At 44.7% G+C, this 16,596-nt stretch overlaps 1 protein-coding gene across 4 annotated transcripts in view; it reads left to right on the top strand.

The window, feature by feature from the left end:
- PHACTR1 (phosphatase and actin regulator 1) overlaps positions 1–16,596 on the top strand; it is a 346,438-nt gene that overhangs the window by 17,213 nt on the left and 312,629 nt on the right. For all 4 annotated transcript variants that reach the window (XM_054164428.1, XM_054164427.1, XM_054164431.1 and 1 more), the window contains exon 4: positions 721–867. In XM_054164428.1, the coding sequence (XP_054020403.1) occupies positions 721–867 (147 nt within the window). The remainder of the gene's footprint in view (positions 1–720; positions 868–16,596) is intronic.

Genomic DNA, 16,596 nt, shown 5'->3' with positions numbered 1-16,596 from the left:
AGTCATTGGTTTTTGCCCGAGGTCACATTCCTTTCAAAGACCTACCAAAGTGACTTACCAATAAGAGTCCAAAGCTTTAAGTGAGGGTCAGTTTTAGACACTGAGCACAGGCTCTGAAGCCCCTTTGGCATTTTAAAGCACTCGTTCTGGTGCACCAGACTTAGATTTACCACCAAGTCTGGTTCCAGCTGTGCTTTGAGTTTTGGGACCCCTAGTCTAGAGGACAGGTTTTTGGTGCCCAAGACTGGAGCGGGAGGTGCCAAACCTGCTGCAGAGTGGCACCAGCCTGAGGTGCTTGGCGGGGTGACAGCGGGAGTCACCTTGCCCTGCAAGGGGGTACAGCACCTCCGCCGACCAGGACCCCCCCCGGACGGGGGTGTGGCACGACAAGGGGGCAGGGGAAGGGCAGACAGGGCGGGGGAAATATCCCTCTGTCCCCGTGGGAAGGAAGGTCACTGTCCTCAGAGGAGCGGGCGGGACGTGGCGGCGCTGCTGGCGGACAGGGGCAGCGGGCAGGGCCGCCGCGGCCGCTCCCGTCCGCAGATCCTTGACGGGTTTTCCCTGTCTCTCTCCCTCCCTCCCTCCGCTCCTTTCTCCCTTTCCCTCTCTCCTTCCCTTCCTCCCCTCCCCCTTCCCGCGCCTCTTCTCTCTCTCTCCCCCTCCCCGCCCGCCCCCTCCGCCCCCTTCTCGCCTGGCCGCGCCGCCGCTCGCCCTCGCCAGCTCGCCGGGCCACGCTGCTCACCGTGCCCACATTAATGGCGGCATCTTCCGAGGAGGACATCGACCGCAGACCCATCCGCCGCGTCCGCTCCAAGAGCGACACCCCTTACCTCGCTGAGGCCCGCATCTCCTTCAACCTCGAGACAGGTGAGACACGGCCCGGCGCGGCTCGGCTCGGCTCGGCACGGCACGGGGAGGGCGGCCTGCCCGGCTCACGGCCGCCCCTGGACCGGCAGCGGCTGCCCCGGTGCCGGAGAAGGCAGGGAGGGAAGGGGCCGCCCCCGGAGCCGCGGCCTCCTCCCCCGCCAGCGCCGGCGGGCTCCCCGCCGGGCGCCGCCGCCCGGCCTTGCTCCGGCGCCCGCTTCTTCACACCTCCCCGGTCTTCTCCAGCCCTGGCTCGCTGACCGGCTCCCCTTCCTCCCTCTCTGCTAGATCTCGGCTTCTCTTCTCTGCTGGACCCCTCAAAGCTTCCCCAATCCCAACGCACCATGCTCTCATCCCGCAGAGCATGGTACCACTTCCCTACAAGACTTCTGGTCTGCCCCTCCTTGCCAGGTTCTTCTGGCATCCCTCCTGGAGATGCTATCCTTGGCGGTTTGCAAGTATCTCTCCTTCTTGCTCTTTGGTATCTTCTCCTGATGGGTTTGTGCCTCCAAAGTGCAAGGAAAGTTGCACCTATGTTGTCCACTTTTCTCAGACTTGTGAGGCCTCCCATTGTCTCAGCACTGCTTTTTGTGACTCTGGATGGGTATACAGTCTCATGTTCTACCAACACACCTCCAGCTCCTCACATTCAGCTCCTGCCTGTTATCACGATAAGCCTCCACCAAGTCTACCTGACCTTTCTGTCCCCCATCCACTGCTACTCCTTCCTCTCTGCCACCTCTTCCTCATGGCTCCCTTGAGATTTTTCCTGTCCCCTTCAGTTTATCCTTCATGTGGTGACTATCCTCTTTCTTTCCTACTAGGGCTGTGGTTTTACCTCCTTCCCTGTCCATTTCTTTCCTTGTATGCTTGTGCTCTCTCAACACTAAACCACACTCAAAAAGGAAAGGAAAGTTCTTTCTGTTGGTTCTCTGCACCAAACCAGATTTCCTCTGATCATGGGGTACGGGGAAGGATTTGTAGCCAGGAAGCTTTGCTGCAGCCTCCCTCATGTCCCAGCAGCAGTGCACAAAATGACCCAACCGTGTAACAGTCTTTGATGCTGAGCCTGTCAGCTCACTGCCAGCTACAAGGAAAAAGAGCTGCCTTGGAGTTGCTGCTTGCCACACTGCAGTCTTCCCCCATCCCTCCTCCTCTTTTTCAGCTGGCAGAAAGTTGGAGGTGGCAGAGATGCCCCTTCCTGTTATCCCTGCTGCAATTACACCTTTGTTAATGGCTAATATGCAGTTTGGGTTTTCCACTGACAGAATGGTTGGTTACGTCATATGGCAGGTCATTATTTCTTTCTGATCATGAGTACTTAAACATTCCCAAGCTGTTGGTAAGTTGGGTAGCATTTCAGGGCACAGGCTGGAAGACAGTGCCAAATGCCAGGTTTCAGCTCCCAGGAACTGGGAGCGGAAGTGGAAAGAGCATCGTTGTGTGTGAGGTTTAAATAAAAGGAGGCTGTGTGTGGGTATTTGACTGCTGAAATAATAACCCTGAGTTGACTTGTGCTGTCACAGGTATGTCATGGAGGTATAAATAGATAAACCTGTTAAGAGCAAGGCACCTTCAGGGCACCTGGTGCCTCACATCTCAGTGCTGCACTAGATGTGCTGTCTTTACTCCAAGTCCCAGAGGATGTGCAGGTCTCTGGGTACCTCTTTCCTGCAATACACTGGAAAATGTGATAATTACACTTAGCTTCGTTCTGTTCCTCCCCTCTCCCTGGCTCTCTGGTTTGTGTCTTTACTTTCAGACCTGGGGATGGAATTCCTTTACAAGAAATAATTGAAAGAAGCAATACTGGTGTGTCAAGAAACGTAAATGAAGAATGTTGTAAGCAGTGCAAGGGTGTGTTTTCATTAATCCATCTGGCAGTGAGTAGTGTGGATCTTTAAAAAACCCACCAAAATTGCTTAGCAACCAGTATTGAATGAGTGAGCCAAAAAAGCAAGTGAAACGTGCCACTGGTACCCACTTCATTTCTGAGCTGTTGGTTTTACTCTTCTGTTTGCACAAACCAAGCAGCCTGGCTTTGAGAGCTCTCAGTTGCAAGGAAAGAGCTGCTGGAAAATGTGCAGAGCCACTTTTGCTCATAGTTGATAATGCTGTGTGGCGCAGAGTTTGCTTTTGGAACTTACTATTTATGAGGTGGAGCCTTCCTGAGCTTGCTTTTTGGAGGGGATATATGTGGGAAAAAACCCCACCAACAACCCCCCCCCAAAAAAACCCCACCAAAACACCCCAAACTACCTTGTTCCTGATCTTACCTGGTTTTCACGTACAGTTTGGTTGCTGCTGTGGTATCATTGTTGCACCGTGGATGGGGAAGTCCCGGGCCGGGCGGGAAGGAACCTCGTGCGCTGTCCGCCACCCCCGGTGCTGAAGCGCCGGTTGGGCAGACTGCCGTGTGTGTTCCTGCTGGATGTGTTTGACAGGGTTTGCTTTAGCAGCAAACGAACGTTTATTAATCAAATGAGATAAATCAAAGGTTGATTTTAGAGGCACTTAATGATTCGCCAACTAAAAGATTAACAAGTGATTTAGTAAAGTGTGTTGTAATAAAACAGTGACCGAATTACAGATTCAAGGATGATGAATCTATGCCAACTTACTACAAGGTACCTTAAAGTACATATATGTGTGTGTATGTATAGACACAAAACATGCTGACACACATACAACAGAAGAAGTGCTTGGCCAGTGAAATACATAGATGCCCATACTCATAAAAGCAAATACATGCAAACACCTAGTTAGGTAGAGGGGTGCGTAGAACAGGGTAACCTATAGTTAAAATCTTCCCTTTTGAGTTTAGAGTAAGTACTCATAATGCACCAGTATTTCTCAGTGGGCAGGAGTTGTATCTTGAGGAGGTGGTGTCACCCAGGCCTTTCACTTTGACTGCAGATGGTCCTGTGAAACATCCCAGCCCAGAAGAGATGCTAATCACAGCCCATTGTGGTCTGGGATAGCTGAAAGGGTCTCACTTCAGATCCATGATTTATAGGGCCTGAAATAATTGACATTGGTCAGGTACTTCTCCATTTTGACCTAACTCCAGTGATGTAATATTCTGGTTTATGCATATCTAGAACTTGCTAGATTTGAACTTTCTGGTGTTTTTTCCACCAGTTGTGCATGCTCAAAAGTTGTTAGATCCTAAGGTTCTTGTAAACCCATCTTTGAGTAACTGCAAGCATAACAGGTTATAAGAAGGTTGTCTGAACATTGTTTTTGTTCCCAGATGATAATAAGGAAGGGAGTAGGGATCAGGTATGTCAAGAAGACATCTCAACACTCTGCCCCACTGCAGTAGGTATTTGTTTTTACTGTCCCCAGAGAATAAGGGAAGCGGGAGCCAGGTACTTTTAAGGGGCTGCCATAGCACTCTGGTGCACTGCGTTTAACAATCTCTATTTGACTTTTCCAGTGGATCGCTGTGTGACCCAGGGAGGGGAGTGGCACTGCGTACTGAGTGGCCCATGAGTGGGGGAAGATTGTTCCACAGAGTGGAAATGGCCTGTCTTGCCTTGTCTTGTTCTCTCTTGCAGTCCAGCTGTGGCTTGGCAGTGCATGAGAGGTTGTGTATTTCTTCACCTGTTCAAGGGAAGGGTGGTAGAAAAGAAGTAATGCTACTTGCTTAGCCCATCAGTGCAGTCAAGGCGAAAGTGATGCCTGAGGTGCCGAAAACAACCTTTTCCTTACTTGCATATCGCTCACTTTTCATTTAGTGCATTCCATATCTACAGCTGCTGCTCAGCCAATGCTTACAGAGCTATTTTTCCTACAGCTGCTACAAGTAGAGCTTCGTTCCCCAGTTGTTGTCTTCTGCCAGGACATGGACAGGGCTTGAATGCAACATGCAGCTGCTTTGCTGTATTGCAACTTAAAATCCACTTTTATTAATGAAACATAAGCAGATGCAATGAATACTGCTCTTCTCCACTCTTAATTACAGCCACTAGTTAAGAACTAGCAGGTTTTTATCTACTTCAGCTGTAAGTTATAATTATACCATTACTGCTGTTATCTGTATTGTTGAACAGCTGAGAGATTGCATGCACAGAGTCAATTATACTGTTTGGGTATAGCACATTTTGGTCTGGACTAAAAATTCCACTATTTATAAGTGATTAACAGTGCAACATTTACCTGCCCTTCTCTTTCAATTAACAGTCCTCCTTTGTTTGATTTACCAAAGTATGCATATTCATTATGTTTGTTTCTAAATATTGATCAATTAACTCACATTTAATACCTAGCAGGAGTTAACAAATGCTGTTCAATTAGTTGTCCCTGGTATGGTTTTTTTGCCAGTGCTTCTGAAATGATTAAAATACAGAGCTGTTTCCCAAACTCTCCCTACTGTTATACATATGCAAATCCTATTAATCTGAGTTATGTGTTCATATCAAGGGGATAATATTTCCTGAAGGATTTAAATTACCTCTGCTGCCAAAGTTAATGTAGCAACATAACATAAAACTATAGGCAGATATGAATTCCTTTTGCATATTTGATACTGAATCAGTCCACATACAGATATTAATTTTTTAATTTGCTGAAAGACTTCCTCCAGTGTGACACTAGAGGAATGTGGAATGGGCTCTCACTTTTCAGGTGGTGATCTTTTGTTTTCTTTATTGTGATTAGCAGTCTGTCATGTCTCCCTCTCTTAACATCCATCTTTGGCTTTTCTGACACATATTCTTAAAAGCAGCTTTCAAATTGTCTTTCTAACTTTCTGATTCAGGCATCTCAAAACTAATCCCAAATTACTTCTGAAAACTTGGGCTGCTGTCTGTGATAGTTGTCCAGCAGCATAATCCCTTTCCTGGTCCTGTGCCAACTGACAGGTTCAAGTATTTTTTACATGTTTTGATCTATTACAGTTTTTATTGCAAAACATTAGACTTTTTAAATGGCAGTGTCTGATAGGTAGCTTTGAAGTTTGATATATTAGCAGAGGTGATGAGTGATAAGGTAATAGACTGCTTCAAACTCACTACATGATGCAAGATGCATGAGTTTTTCTTCTGCCTCCCTCATTGTGTGGCTGCTTGGGGAATCTCCATCAGAATTTTACTGATGTTTGTGAGGGGAATGGGAGCTTCCACACTGAGCTGATCAGATCAGGTTCTCTTCTAGCCCTTGAAGTGTCAATTAACTATTGACGGTATTTCTATATACATACAGACAGATACACTTACTCCTTCCTTTGTAAAGCTGATTCTGGCAGAATGGGTTCCTGTTAAATGGTGCAATAAGTCATCCTTGCCTTGACTACCATGGGACCTTCCTGAAATCTTTCAGGGAGGTTACCAAATGTCAGTCTTTGAACAAGGCTGATTGTCTACTTAGAATTTATCCTGGGAGTAGAGACTCAGGGAGAAAGCAAGCCAATGCCTTGGAGAAGATGTAAGGCCAGAATGACTGCAATAGCTGTACTAGGGATCAGCAAAGAGGGGATGTTCCTTCAGAAAGAAAGTATTTAGCTTCTATGCTATGTAATGAATGGGGAGGAGCTTCTGTATGTGAATATATTGGGCACCAGTGGAAGAACTGAACAGAATCCTGTGGTCAGAGCAGTGCAGGACCTGGGCTCCCAAGGTCAGGAGGGAGAAGTATCAGCAGAGTGGACCCAATAGGGATCCTGTACTGGTTGCAGACTCCAACTGGCTCACTGAACCCTGAAGTGCAAACCAGATTTTAAGTGCACTGAAATACTCAGTAATCTCACTGAAGTAGCTGGATCCTCAAGTGATGTAAGTAATTTGTTGACTTCAGCCAGGGATCTGAGCCAGTCTGTGGAAATGTCTATCTTTGCTTCTCTTCAGTGATGAAAGATCTGGCTTATCTCTTTGCAGTATAGAGCGACATATTCTCCTGGAATGTGTTCTGAGGAAGCAAAGCTGAGAGGGAATAGTCTAAGTGGCTCTGCACAATTTAGGCATGTGCACAGAAGAAAGATCCTTAGGTCTAGAAAGGCAGGTGAGCTCAGTACCATTTAACCGTTCTTAAGCAGTGATAAGTAACTGATGTTGGGGAGAGGAAAGAAATACACAGCAGCCTGTGTTAGTGTTGCTGCAAGCAGAATTAATTCACAGGATGTAAAGAAGGGAGGAAGATCCAGGCAGAAACTGCTGAATGGCTGAGACAAATGTTAGCAAGCTGGGAAATCTTCGTAGTCAGCTGTTTCTGTGATGCAGAGCTGGTGAGGGAAAGCCAGGACACAAAGGGTGACTGTTGGTTTTGTACATGGGAGCCTGCCAGTGTAAATTGGGTACAAACCTGAAATCAAATGTTTATTCCATTTTCACTGTCCTGGCACCTTCCACACTGGGCCCTAGTGCTGCTTGCAGCCTTCATGGAACACTACTTGTTATTATTTGTATTGCTATATTCATTCTATTATATAGCTTCAGAGCTGTGCTGAATACTTCTCAGAGAGTAAACTGATGTCTGATTTTCCTTTTCACTGGAGAGTTAGTGGCATATGTATTAGTCTCATAGATGTTGATTTGTCTAGAAGGATGCCAGCAGTGTACCCAGGTGGCCAGGAAGTCCAGCAGCATCCTGGCATGTATCAGAAATGGTGTGGCCAGGAATGCATCCATATGGGTTTTGAATGTATCCAGAGAAGGCAGACTCCACAACCTCACTGGGCAGCCTGTTCCAGTGCTCTGTCACCCTCACTGTAAAGAAGTTTCTCCTCATGTTGAGGTGAAATCATCTATGTTCAAGCTTGTACTCATTATTCCTTGTCTTATTACTGTGCATCACTGAAAGAGCTTGGCCCCCTCCACTTGACATTCACCTCTCAGGCAGTTACACACAATGATGAGATCCCCTCTCAGTCTTCCCAAGACTAAACAGCCCCTGGTTTCTCAATCTCTCTTCATAGGGGAGGTGCTCAAGTCCCCTAATCATTCTCATGGCTCTTCATTGGGTTCTCTTGAGGAGGTCCCTGTCTTTCTTGAACTGGGGAGCCCAAAACTGGACACAGTATTCCAGGTGTGGCCTCACCAGGGCAGAGTAGAGGGAGAGAAGAGCCTCCCTAGACCTGCTGAACACACTTTCCTTGATGCACCCAGACCACAAGGGCACACTGTTGTCTCATGGAGAACTTGCTGTCCACTAGGACTCCAAGGTCATTCTATGTGGAGCTGCTTTCCAGCAGGGCAGCTCCTAACCTGTCATGTGCCTGTTGTTATTCCACCCTAGATGCAGGACCCTGCACTTGTCCTTATTGAACTTCATGAGGCTTGCCTGCTCCCAGCTCTCCAGCCTGTCCAGGTTACACTGGATGGCTGCAGAGCCTGATGGGATGTCAGCCACCCACCAGTTTTGTATCATCAGTGAACTTGCTGAGGGTACACTCAATCCCCTCATCTAGGTCGTTGATAAAGATACTGAACAAAACTGGACCCAGTACTGATCCCTGGGGAACAGTGTTCCACTGGCCAAGGTCCTCCAGACTGACCCTGTGCCACTGATGACAACCCTGGGTGCAGAGTATGAAAGATACCGAGGTGCTGGAATGGGTACAGCGAAGGGCAATGAAACTGGTGAGGGGTTTGGAGAGCATGTTTTATGAGGAGAGGCTGAGGAAGCTGGGGTTGTTTAGGCCAAAGAACAGAAGAGCTGAGAAGGCTCTCTGCAGCTACTTGAAAGGAGGTTGTAGTGAGGCTGATGTTGGCCTCTTCTCTCAAGCAACTAATGACAGGACAAGAGGTAATGGCCTCAAGCTGCACCAGAAGAAGTTTAGCTTGGGTATTAAGAAGCAATTCTTTAGTGACAGAGTGGTGAGGCATTGAAGCAGGCTGCCCAGGGAAGTGGTGGAGTCACCATCCCTGGAGGTGTTCAAAAAATGAGTATACTTTGGGACATGATCTAGTGGTCCTGCAGGTCTTGGGTAGAAGGTTGGACTTGATGATCTTAGAGGTCTATTCCACCCTTAATGATTCTAGGATGTGATAATATTTTTCTGCAGTGATCAAGGAGGAGGAGATCATGCACTTTATTTTGTAATTGAGTAAAATAAGAAAGTATATTTCTACAGTTCACTGAGATGGGTAAATTCTAAATAGGTGGGAAAAAAGTGACATGACTTGACTGTATTTTCTGCAGGAAATCTCCATCCCTTCAATTTTTAATTTTCTCTAAACCCCATCATTGGATTTAAAAATTTGTTTTGAAGTTTCTGAGTTTGCCCCTGGTCATCCATCCACACGATTTAATACACTAACCCAGTTAATTATCTCACATCTGAAGTTGTGTTTTCTTTTTCCTTGTTTATGCAGTTTATGTTTGCATAGATCCTTAACAAAATACTCTGTATGGTTTCTTAGAACAAGTAAGCCCTGAAATGATAAAAGAATTGATACACCTTTGGAATTATGGAGCTCACAGATTAGAAATGATGCTGAAGGGGTAATCTGATTGTATTTTAAAAAATGCTTTCATGATATGGTGGCTTTAAGATTTCAGGTAGAAAAGATCTGGCACGGGAGAACGGGGGAGAGAGAAATAGGCAGTCGTAGGCTTTCAATATGTGTGGGAGGTTTTATTTCTTTCTGGAGAAAGATTAGTAAAAATGCATGCTTGGAAGAATTCAACTTTCTCGGCTCTAATCACTCCTTCAGATTATTGTCATGGAGATTCTCTTTTACTTAGGAAGCCAAATCGCTGGTTTTGGCAAAGCATTTCTTGACACCTTTGTAAAGGACCTTAAGAACTAGCCTCCTTTGCCATCGGGCTTTTGCCTCAGCAAAGCTTGCACCTGCACTGGAATGATGACTGTTAGTCTTAATGCTGCTTAATTTGGAGTGTAGCTAGTGGTGGGATGTGTGCCCGTTGCTCACTCGTTTTGTGGCTGGTTTCCAGTCTTGGAAGCAGGAGAAACGTGCCTCCAAACTGAGCTCCACCCACCATGTGGCAAGAATATGGCATTTGAGATAACTGGCCCTTGCCAGAGCTAACTGGAGTGGCTGAAAGCACCTCTATATCAGCATTATATGTGACAGGCAAACAGTCTTGTTTTGAGGGAAAAGGTCTTAACAGCAGTTGTGGTTTTAACTCTTGTACATGGCTTTGGAGAACTTCCATTTAAGACTATGACCTTCAATGACTGCCAGGTGGGAGGAATAAGTTTGCAGGTTCAAGTCCTGTAAAGGGGAGAGATGCCTGGGCTTCAGCAGCTGTCATCCAGAAGAAACTGTTGAGACAGGCTTTAGTTAACAAATGCAATTTGGGACAATTCAAAGGGAAAGGCATAGTTAGTCAAAATGATGGAACTGGCAAGAGGAAAACGATACAAGATCCATTTCTTACGAGTGCTGAACATGTTGGTGGAATTGGCTAAAAACATGCTTTGCTGTTTTAACTATTCTTACGGCACTGCATCACCTTTCTCTGTCACAGGGCAGCTGATGCTCTTGCAGTCAATGGCACTGACATTGCTGTGGAACAACTGTGACAGGAGATAGAAGAAAGGAAGGTATATGTTTTTTTACAGTGAGGGTGGTGAAACACCAGCTCAGGTCACTGGTGGTAGATGCCTTGTCCCTGGAAACATTGCAGTTCAGGTCAGACAGGGTTCTGAGCAACCCGCTCTAGTTGCAGATGTCCTTGCTCACTGCAGGGGATGTGGAATAGACAACCTTTAAAGGTCTCTTTCATCCCAAACCATTCTATGTTTGCTTTGGGATCAGAATATGCAGATTTGATGCCTCTTATGGCTGTCTGCAGTGTGTGCAATTTCAAGGCTGGTGTAGTAGTGCTTTGTTGCTAACCCGATTCTTCAAGAAAACTGATGTGGCAGAATTGAGTAAGAAGTTGTTTGTCTATTGCTTGATGAGCTTGTTGGGTTAACACAACCAAGTTTATTCCTGCAAGCTGGGACACTGCAAAATCCTTCTGTATTTTTCTGGTTTCACCAGGAACTGCAGTTTGCTTCTTGGAACTAGGTCTTTGAGGAAAATACATTTTTCCAAAACTTAAAATAAAATTATCAGAACTGGCAGCCCTCTTCAGAATTGCTGGCTGTAAAATTGAGTAAAAAGAAAGGACCTAATTCTCAGTAACAGGTATAATTAGCTTCAATGCTTAATTACTCTGAGTCAACTAATTAGTTTCATTGGGACTACTCACAGTAATACTTACAGCTGGCCATGAAAGTGCCTTCAGAATCAGTCTCAAAAGTTTGGAAGTTTTTGCAGGATGACAAAAGTCATTAGTGCAGAAAGAATGTCCTGGGCTGCCTGTTTTCAGCTAAAACAAAATGTCAGCGCTAATGAAATACTGTGTGATTAGCACTTATTTTTTGTGCTTAGACTTTAGACCATGGAATCAGCGTGGAATATTCTGCATCTGTAGCAAAATGAAACTTGGCTGCACTTACACTTTTTTTGGTGACAAATATTCCTGGCAATGTATCTCTGGTGGATAAGGTGCAAAAAGTGCATTTTAATTATGTTAATTTAATTTAATGTGTTTTCCATGGTAATAAAATTTGTTGATGTACTCAAATAAAAATGTCGTCTTTGTGCAGAACACTTTTAGGGTAACATTATTTATAATCATGCCATAACCATTTATAATCATGCAGTTCTGTTGCCTTCATTTAGAGTGCATTGGTGGCCTTCTTTTTTATTGATATACTGAGGCTATAGGCTGACCTTCAGTACAGCGCTGCCTTCCCTTGGTTTTGTTGCAGAGCTGATGCTATGGAGTATTTGAACGAAGATAGTTATTGCCTTTACTGCAGACTTGGTAATGATGTTTGTCTCTTGAAATTACAGCTCAATCTATGAGAAACAAAAGGAAAGTGGTGTTCAAATAATAATTTAAATGAGTAGCAAATTCGGCAAGAAAATGAAGAGGCAGAGCTGAAAATTCAATGCCTGTGTTTCTTTTTTGCTCCAGTCTCACTGTGGTTTCATTCTGGCTATGAAGTAGGTAGGACAAAGGAGGTATCACAGTATCACACTATCACCAAGGCTGGAAAAGACCTCAAAGATCATCAAGTCCAACCTGTAACCACAGACCTCATGACTAGACCATGGCACCAAGTGCCACGTCCAATCCCCTCTTGAACACCTCCAGGGATGGTGACTCCACTACCTCCCTGGGCAGCACATTCCAATGGCTAACGACTCTCTCAGTGAAGAACTTTCTCCTCACCTCGAGCCTAAACTTCCCCAGGCACAGCTTGAGACTGTGTCTTCTTGTTCTGGTGCTGGTTGCCTGGGAGAAGAGACCAACCCCCTCCTGGCTACAGCCCCTCCTCTGGTAGTTGTGACTAGTGTTTGCACGTTGGTATACTGGATGGACGCGTGCCATTTTAGCTGCGATGGATAACAACTACAGGACATATTTCAGTGAATCAGGAAATCCTTGCTATGCATAATTTATGGTGCAATATCTTTTTTACGGGTAGTGCTTAGAGTACTTGGGTAGACAGACATCTGGTTAATAGTTTATAAGCAAATTAAATACTTGATGCATTATTAAAATGGAAGAGAAAATTCCATCAAAGCTACATCTAATTCTTTTCTGGGGTGTTGGAGATAGTTAAAGCCTGGTGCAAGCTTGAGTCTCCAAATTGGGGAAGAGCTGTTTTGAGGGTAGCACTTGTTGGCCTTTGTGTCCCATTCTGTGGATAAACAGTTAAAAGTATCTACTGGTGTTTAGATCTAAGAATTGAGCATGTCCCTGGGACAAATGTTCCTGTGTTCCCACAGTCAGCCAAAAAGCCTAAGAGTAGTGTTACAGCAGTGTTAAGCCATCAGAAATGGCCTGAAGTTAAAAAAGTCTGCATCAGGCTAGTCCCATTTTGCTCCAGCTTTGCACTAAGCTGTAGGAGCTCTCTCAGAACAGAAAATGTGCCTCCAGTTAGGATGAAATGAGAAATTAATAGTTATACTGCATCATTCCTTGAGAAAGAGATTACTCCCATCTGATATCTGTCATGGTCCTTTGTTTTCTTTGCTGAGATCATGATAGTACAGTTTTCATACATGACTTTTTTTCTTGTGTTACAAACAAATACAGGGATGGTGGTGTGGCTGTGCTTGCTCCATAAGGCATCTACAATGTTTGGAGCAGAGTGGTTCTTCCCCATGCTTAATCTCAGTTACAGGAGCATGTGGGTGTAAAGGTTGTATTGTGCAGACTGCTGGTGAAAAGGTCTGGGGTTGAACTCTCATGCAATGCTCTCATCATCTGCCTTCGTGACAGCCTTTTGTTGCTGTTGGAATCTCTCTTCTGCTGCTTCTCCATTCTCCTGTGTTTATCAGAGCTGCCTGTGCTCGCAGCAGCAATATGTTGGTCTGCAGTTTCTCTGGGGTTGGGAGAGTTGCCCTATTGGCATTTATAGAATGGACTTGTTTTGCATGGAAGAGACCTTTAAGACCATCAAGTCCAATCATCAACCCAACACTGCCAGGTCATCACCAAACTGTGTTTGTCAGCGCAACATCTATACATCTTTCAAACACCTCCAGGAATGGGGATTCCACCACTTGACTGGGCAGGCTCTTCCATGACTTGATAACCCTTTTGAAGAAGACATCTTTTGTAATATCCAATCTAAACCTCCCCTGGCACAACTTGAGGCCTTTTCTTCTTGTCCTAATGCTTGTTACTTGAGAAAAGAGACCAACCTCTGCCTCACTACAACCTTTTTGAAGTAGCTGTGGAGAGTGAGAAAGTTTCCCCTCAGTTTCCGTTTCTCCAGGCTAAAAAGCCCCAATTCTCTCAGCTGCTTCTCAGAAGACTTGTGGTCTAGATCCTTCACCAACTTTGCTGCCCATCTTTGGATGTGCTCCAGCATCTCAGTATCTTGTGAGGGGCCGAAAACTGAACCTGAACTGAACTGAAACTGTTCAAGATGCAGCCTCATTATGCCAAACACAGGGGATGATCACTGCCCTGGTCCTGCTGGCCACACTATTTCTGATACAGGCCAGGATGCTCTTGGCCTTCTTGGCTACCTGGGCACACTGCTGGCTCATGTTCAGCTGAGTATTGACTAACACCCTTAGGTCCTTTTCTGCCAGGCAGCGTTCTAGCTACTCTTTCTCACGTCTCGTGTTGCATGGGGTTGTTTTACCCAAGCACAAGACCCAGTACTTGGCCTTGTTGAGCCTCATGCCATTGGCTTTGGCCCATTGATCCAGTCTGTCCAAATCCTTCTGCAGGGCCTCCCTACTCTCAAACAGATGAAGTTGTGAACTATGGCTTTAAATAATCACCCTGTATCTTAGGACTTCCGACAAAGAGCTATGTGATCTGCATAATGCTCCCATGAACCAAGTTAAAGCACTCACTGGCCAGAGTGATGATCACTCTTGCTCCTTGCTTAGTGAGTGTTCTTTGAGCCATTGTGGGTAAAGGTGGTTTATTGAAATTACTGAGGTGGAGAGTTAGGTGTAAACATCATTAAGCTGCTAATGAGTAGTCAATTTGGGCATGTTCATCCACTTGTGAATAATTTCATTTTGCCTTAGCACCTTCTTTGTCCATCATTCCTTTTTGGCTTACACTACACTTGAAGGCTCTTGCTAGGTTTCACTGATGTGATGAATGTTTTCCCAAAACCCCTGAAAAGATTGTTTTAAAATGATCACAATTAGTTACTCGGTCAAAATAGCTAAAAATAAATGGAATGCAATCGATCATTTTAATTTTCTCTGTGTGGAAGCAAGTAAAATCTTGGAGTGTTTCAAAGCTAATAATAAAAAATTAACAGGGGCTAACTAATAACTCGTAAAATAATAGCCTATAATTACGAGGCAAAAAGAAATCAGTGAGGCTCAATTTGAAATTTAGTCCTGTCTCAAGGCTCAAAAGAGCAAACCATTCTGTGAGATTAATTTGATTATGCAAAAGAATAATTTTTGGCACAAACTGATTTACAAAGAATGTTTATTTTTTTAGAAGAGAGCAAGGTATGCATCACTGAATAACCTTGGGATCTAACCTTGCAAGCTCTCCTCTCTGCAAACAATGAGTGTAACAGTGCTGTCAGTCCTAAAGGGGACCTAAGGGAAGAGTGACAAAAATATTTGGTCAGGGAGTGTCACTGCACAGATGCAATACAGCTTTTTATTACCATGATTCATGACATAATAATAGGAAACCAGGGGGGGAAAGAGTCACAAAGACTAAGGTGATGTAGGGCATGTGATGTCATTAAAAAATGGCAGGGCTTGCTGAACTTACCTGCTGACAATTAATGCTGCCCTGGGCAGCAGAAACATGATCTTAGCAAGTACCCAGCTAAGTGGCTGTGTCTGTACCTAGAGATGTGTGTCAGCAGCCCTAGGAGTGTGCAGGGACCATCTGTTAACCAGCATGAGTCTAAAAGGCTTAAAGTGGGCAGCACAGGGATTGCTCTGAAAGATGTGTGCCTGTCCTCTCCATATCCAAGGCAGTGGTGGGTAGACAGCTCAGGAACAGTGATCAGTGTTCCTTCCTTCACGGTGCTGTCTCAGGTTACATTTCTGTCTAGCTTTTGTCAATGCTCACAGCCGTTTGTAGCCAACTGCAATTCAGAGCAGTGCCTAGTGTTTACAGGGAGCAAAGTGTAGACCTTGTTTGCTTATCTTTTTGGAGATATATCCTGCTTTTTGACTTCTCTCTTCTGTTTGTCTGCTAAAATAAACCCTTTTATCTGATGTATATATATATATGGTGAGTAAGAACGCAGCTTTCATTAACCTCATAACAGAAAGAAAAGGTGGTTGTCAACAAGAAGAGGTAGGGAGGTACACTGAGGAAGTGGACATGGTGACAGTATTAGCCATGGTAAAATCCAGAGCTGTTTCAGCAAAACCTGATTCAAAATACCTGACCTCCCATATCACTTTTTGGAACTACACTGGAACACTTTTGATCTTGTTTGTTCGCTTGTGTGAAACTATGGGATCGGGTTTTTATGTGTAAGGGAGCTTTAGTGTACCATAGGCCCTTGCATTCATCCAGTTTTCTCTTGTTGAATGATATGTTGTGGGTGGTTTGCCTTTGGCAGCAGAGTGGTTTACGCCTTTTAGAATTTTACACTGAATTTAAGGCAGAGATTTAGAGTGAATTAAGCAAGGAAATGAAGGTTAGATCTTGAGGAAGAGATTCTCAAGTAGCTTAGCTCAACTTACTTTTTTTTTCTTTTTTTTTGGTTTAGCTGCTGTTGCTGTCATAGAAGAAAGATCTAGGACAGTATGTAAAAGGTGCCTCTCTTCTATTTTGCTGAGCAGAAGGGGTATTATTACTTCTGCTCACATGTGGCTCCTTAACTAATATGTTGTTCAGTGAACTCAACAACATAGCTGTCGTGCTTCATGTGTCTTCAAGCGTGCTCTGAAGATTCCAGTATAAGTCATCTCCAACCTTCATACATGTTCTTTCCATGAGAAGGAAGCTCAGAAGACCTAGAAATCAGAAAGAAAGAAAGAAAGGATGAGAGTGGCACAGAAAGGACCTGTATTGTGTCTTTCTCCAATTACAGTGGCCTTAATAAACAAGCTTAATAATTGTATTTGATAGCAATTTTCCCCTTCCAAATTTTGGGCAGGTCAAGATATTTTCTGGGAAGAACTGGTATGTGTGGAGTGAGAAGGAGAATTGACAAAGTGGATTCAATCATTAAGAAGTTATTTATTTCCCTGAAAGGAAGACAGCTGGACTGAAAGATGTTCCTCTGTGCTAGAATTGAATGTGTTG

This window comes from Dryobates pubescens, chromosome 9, assembly GCF_014839835.1.
Source record: "Dryobates pubescens isolate bDryPub1 chromosome 9, bDryPub1.pri, whole genome shotgun sequence".
Taxonomy (NCBI): Eukaryota; Metazoa; Chordata; class Aves; order Piciformes; family Picidae; genus Dryobates; species Dryobates pubescens.
This window is presented reverse-complemented; position numbering and strand designations above follow the sequence as displayed.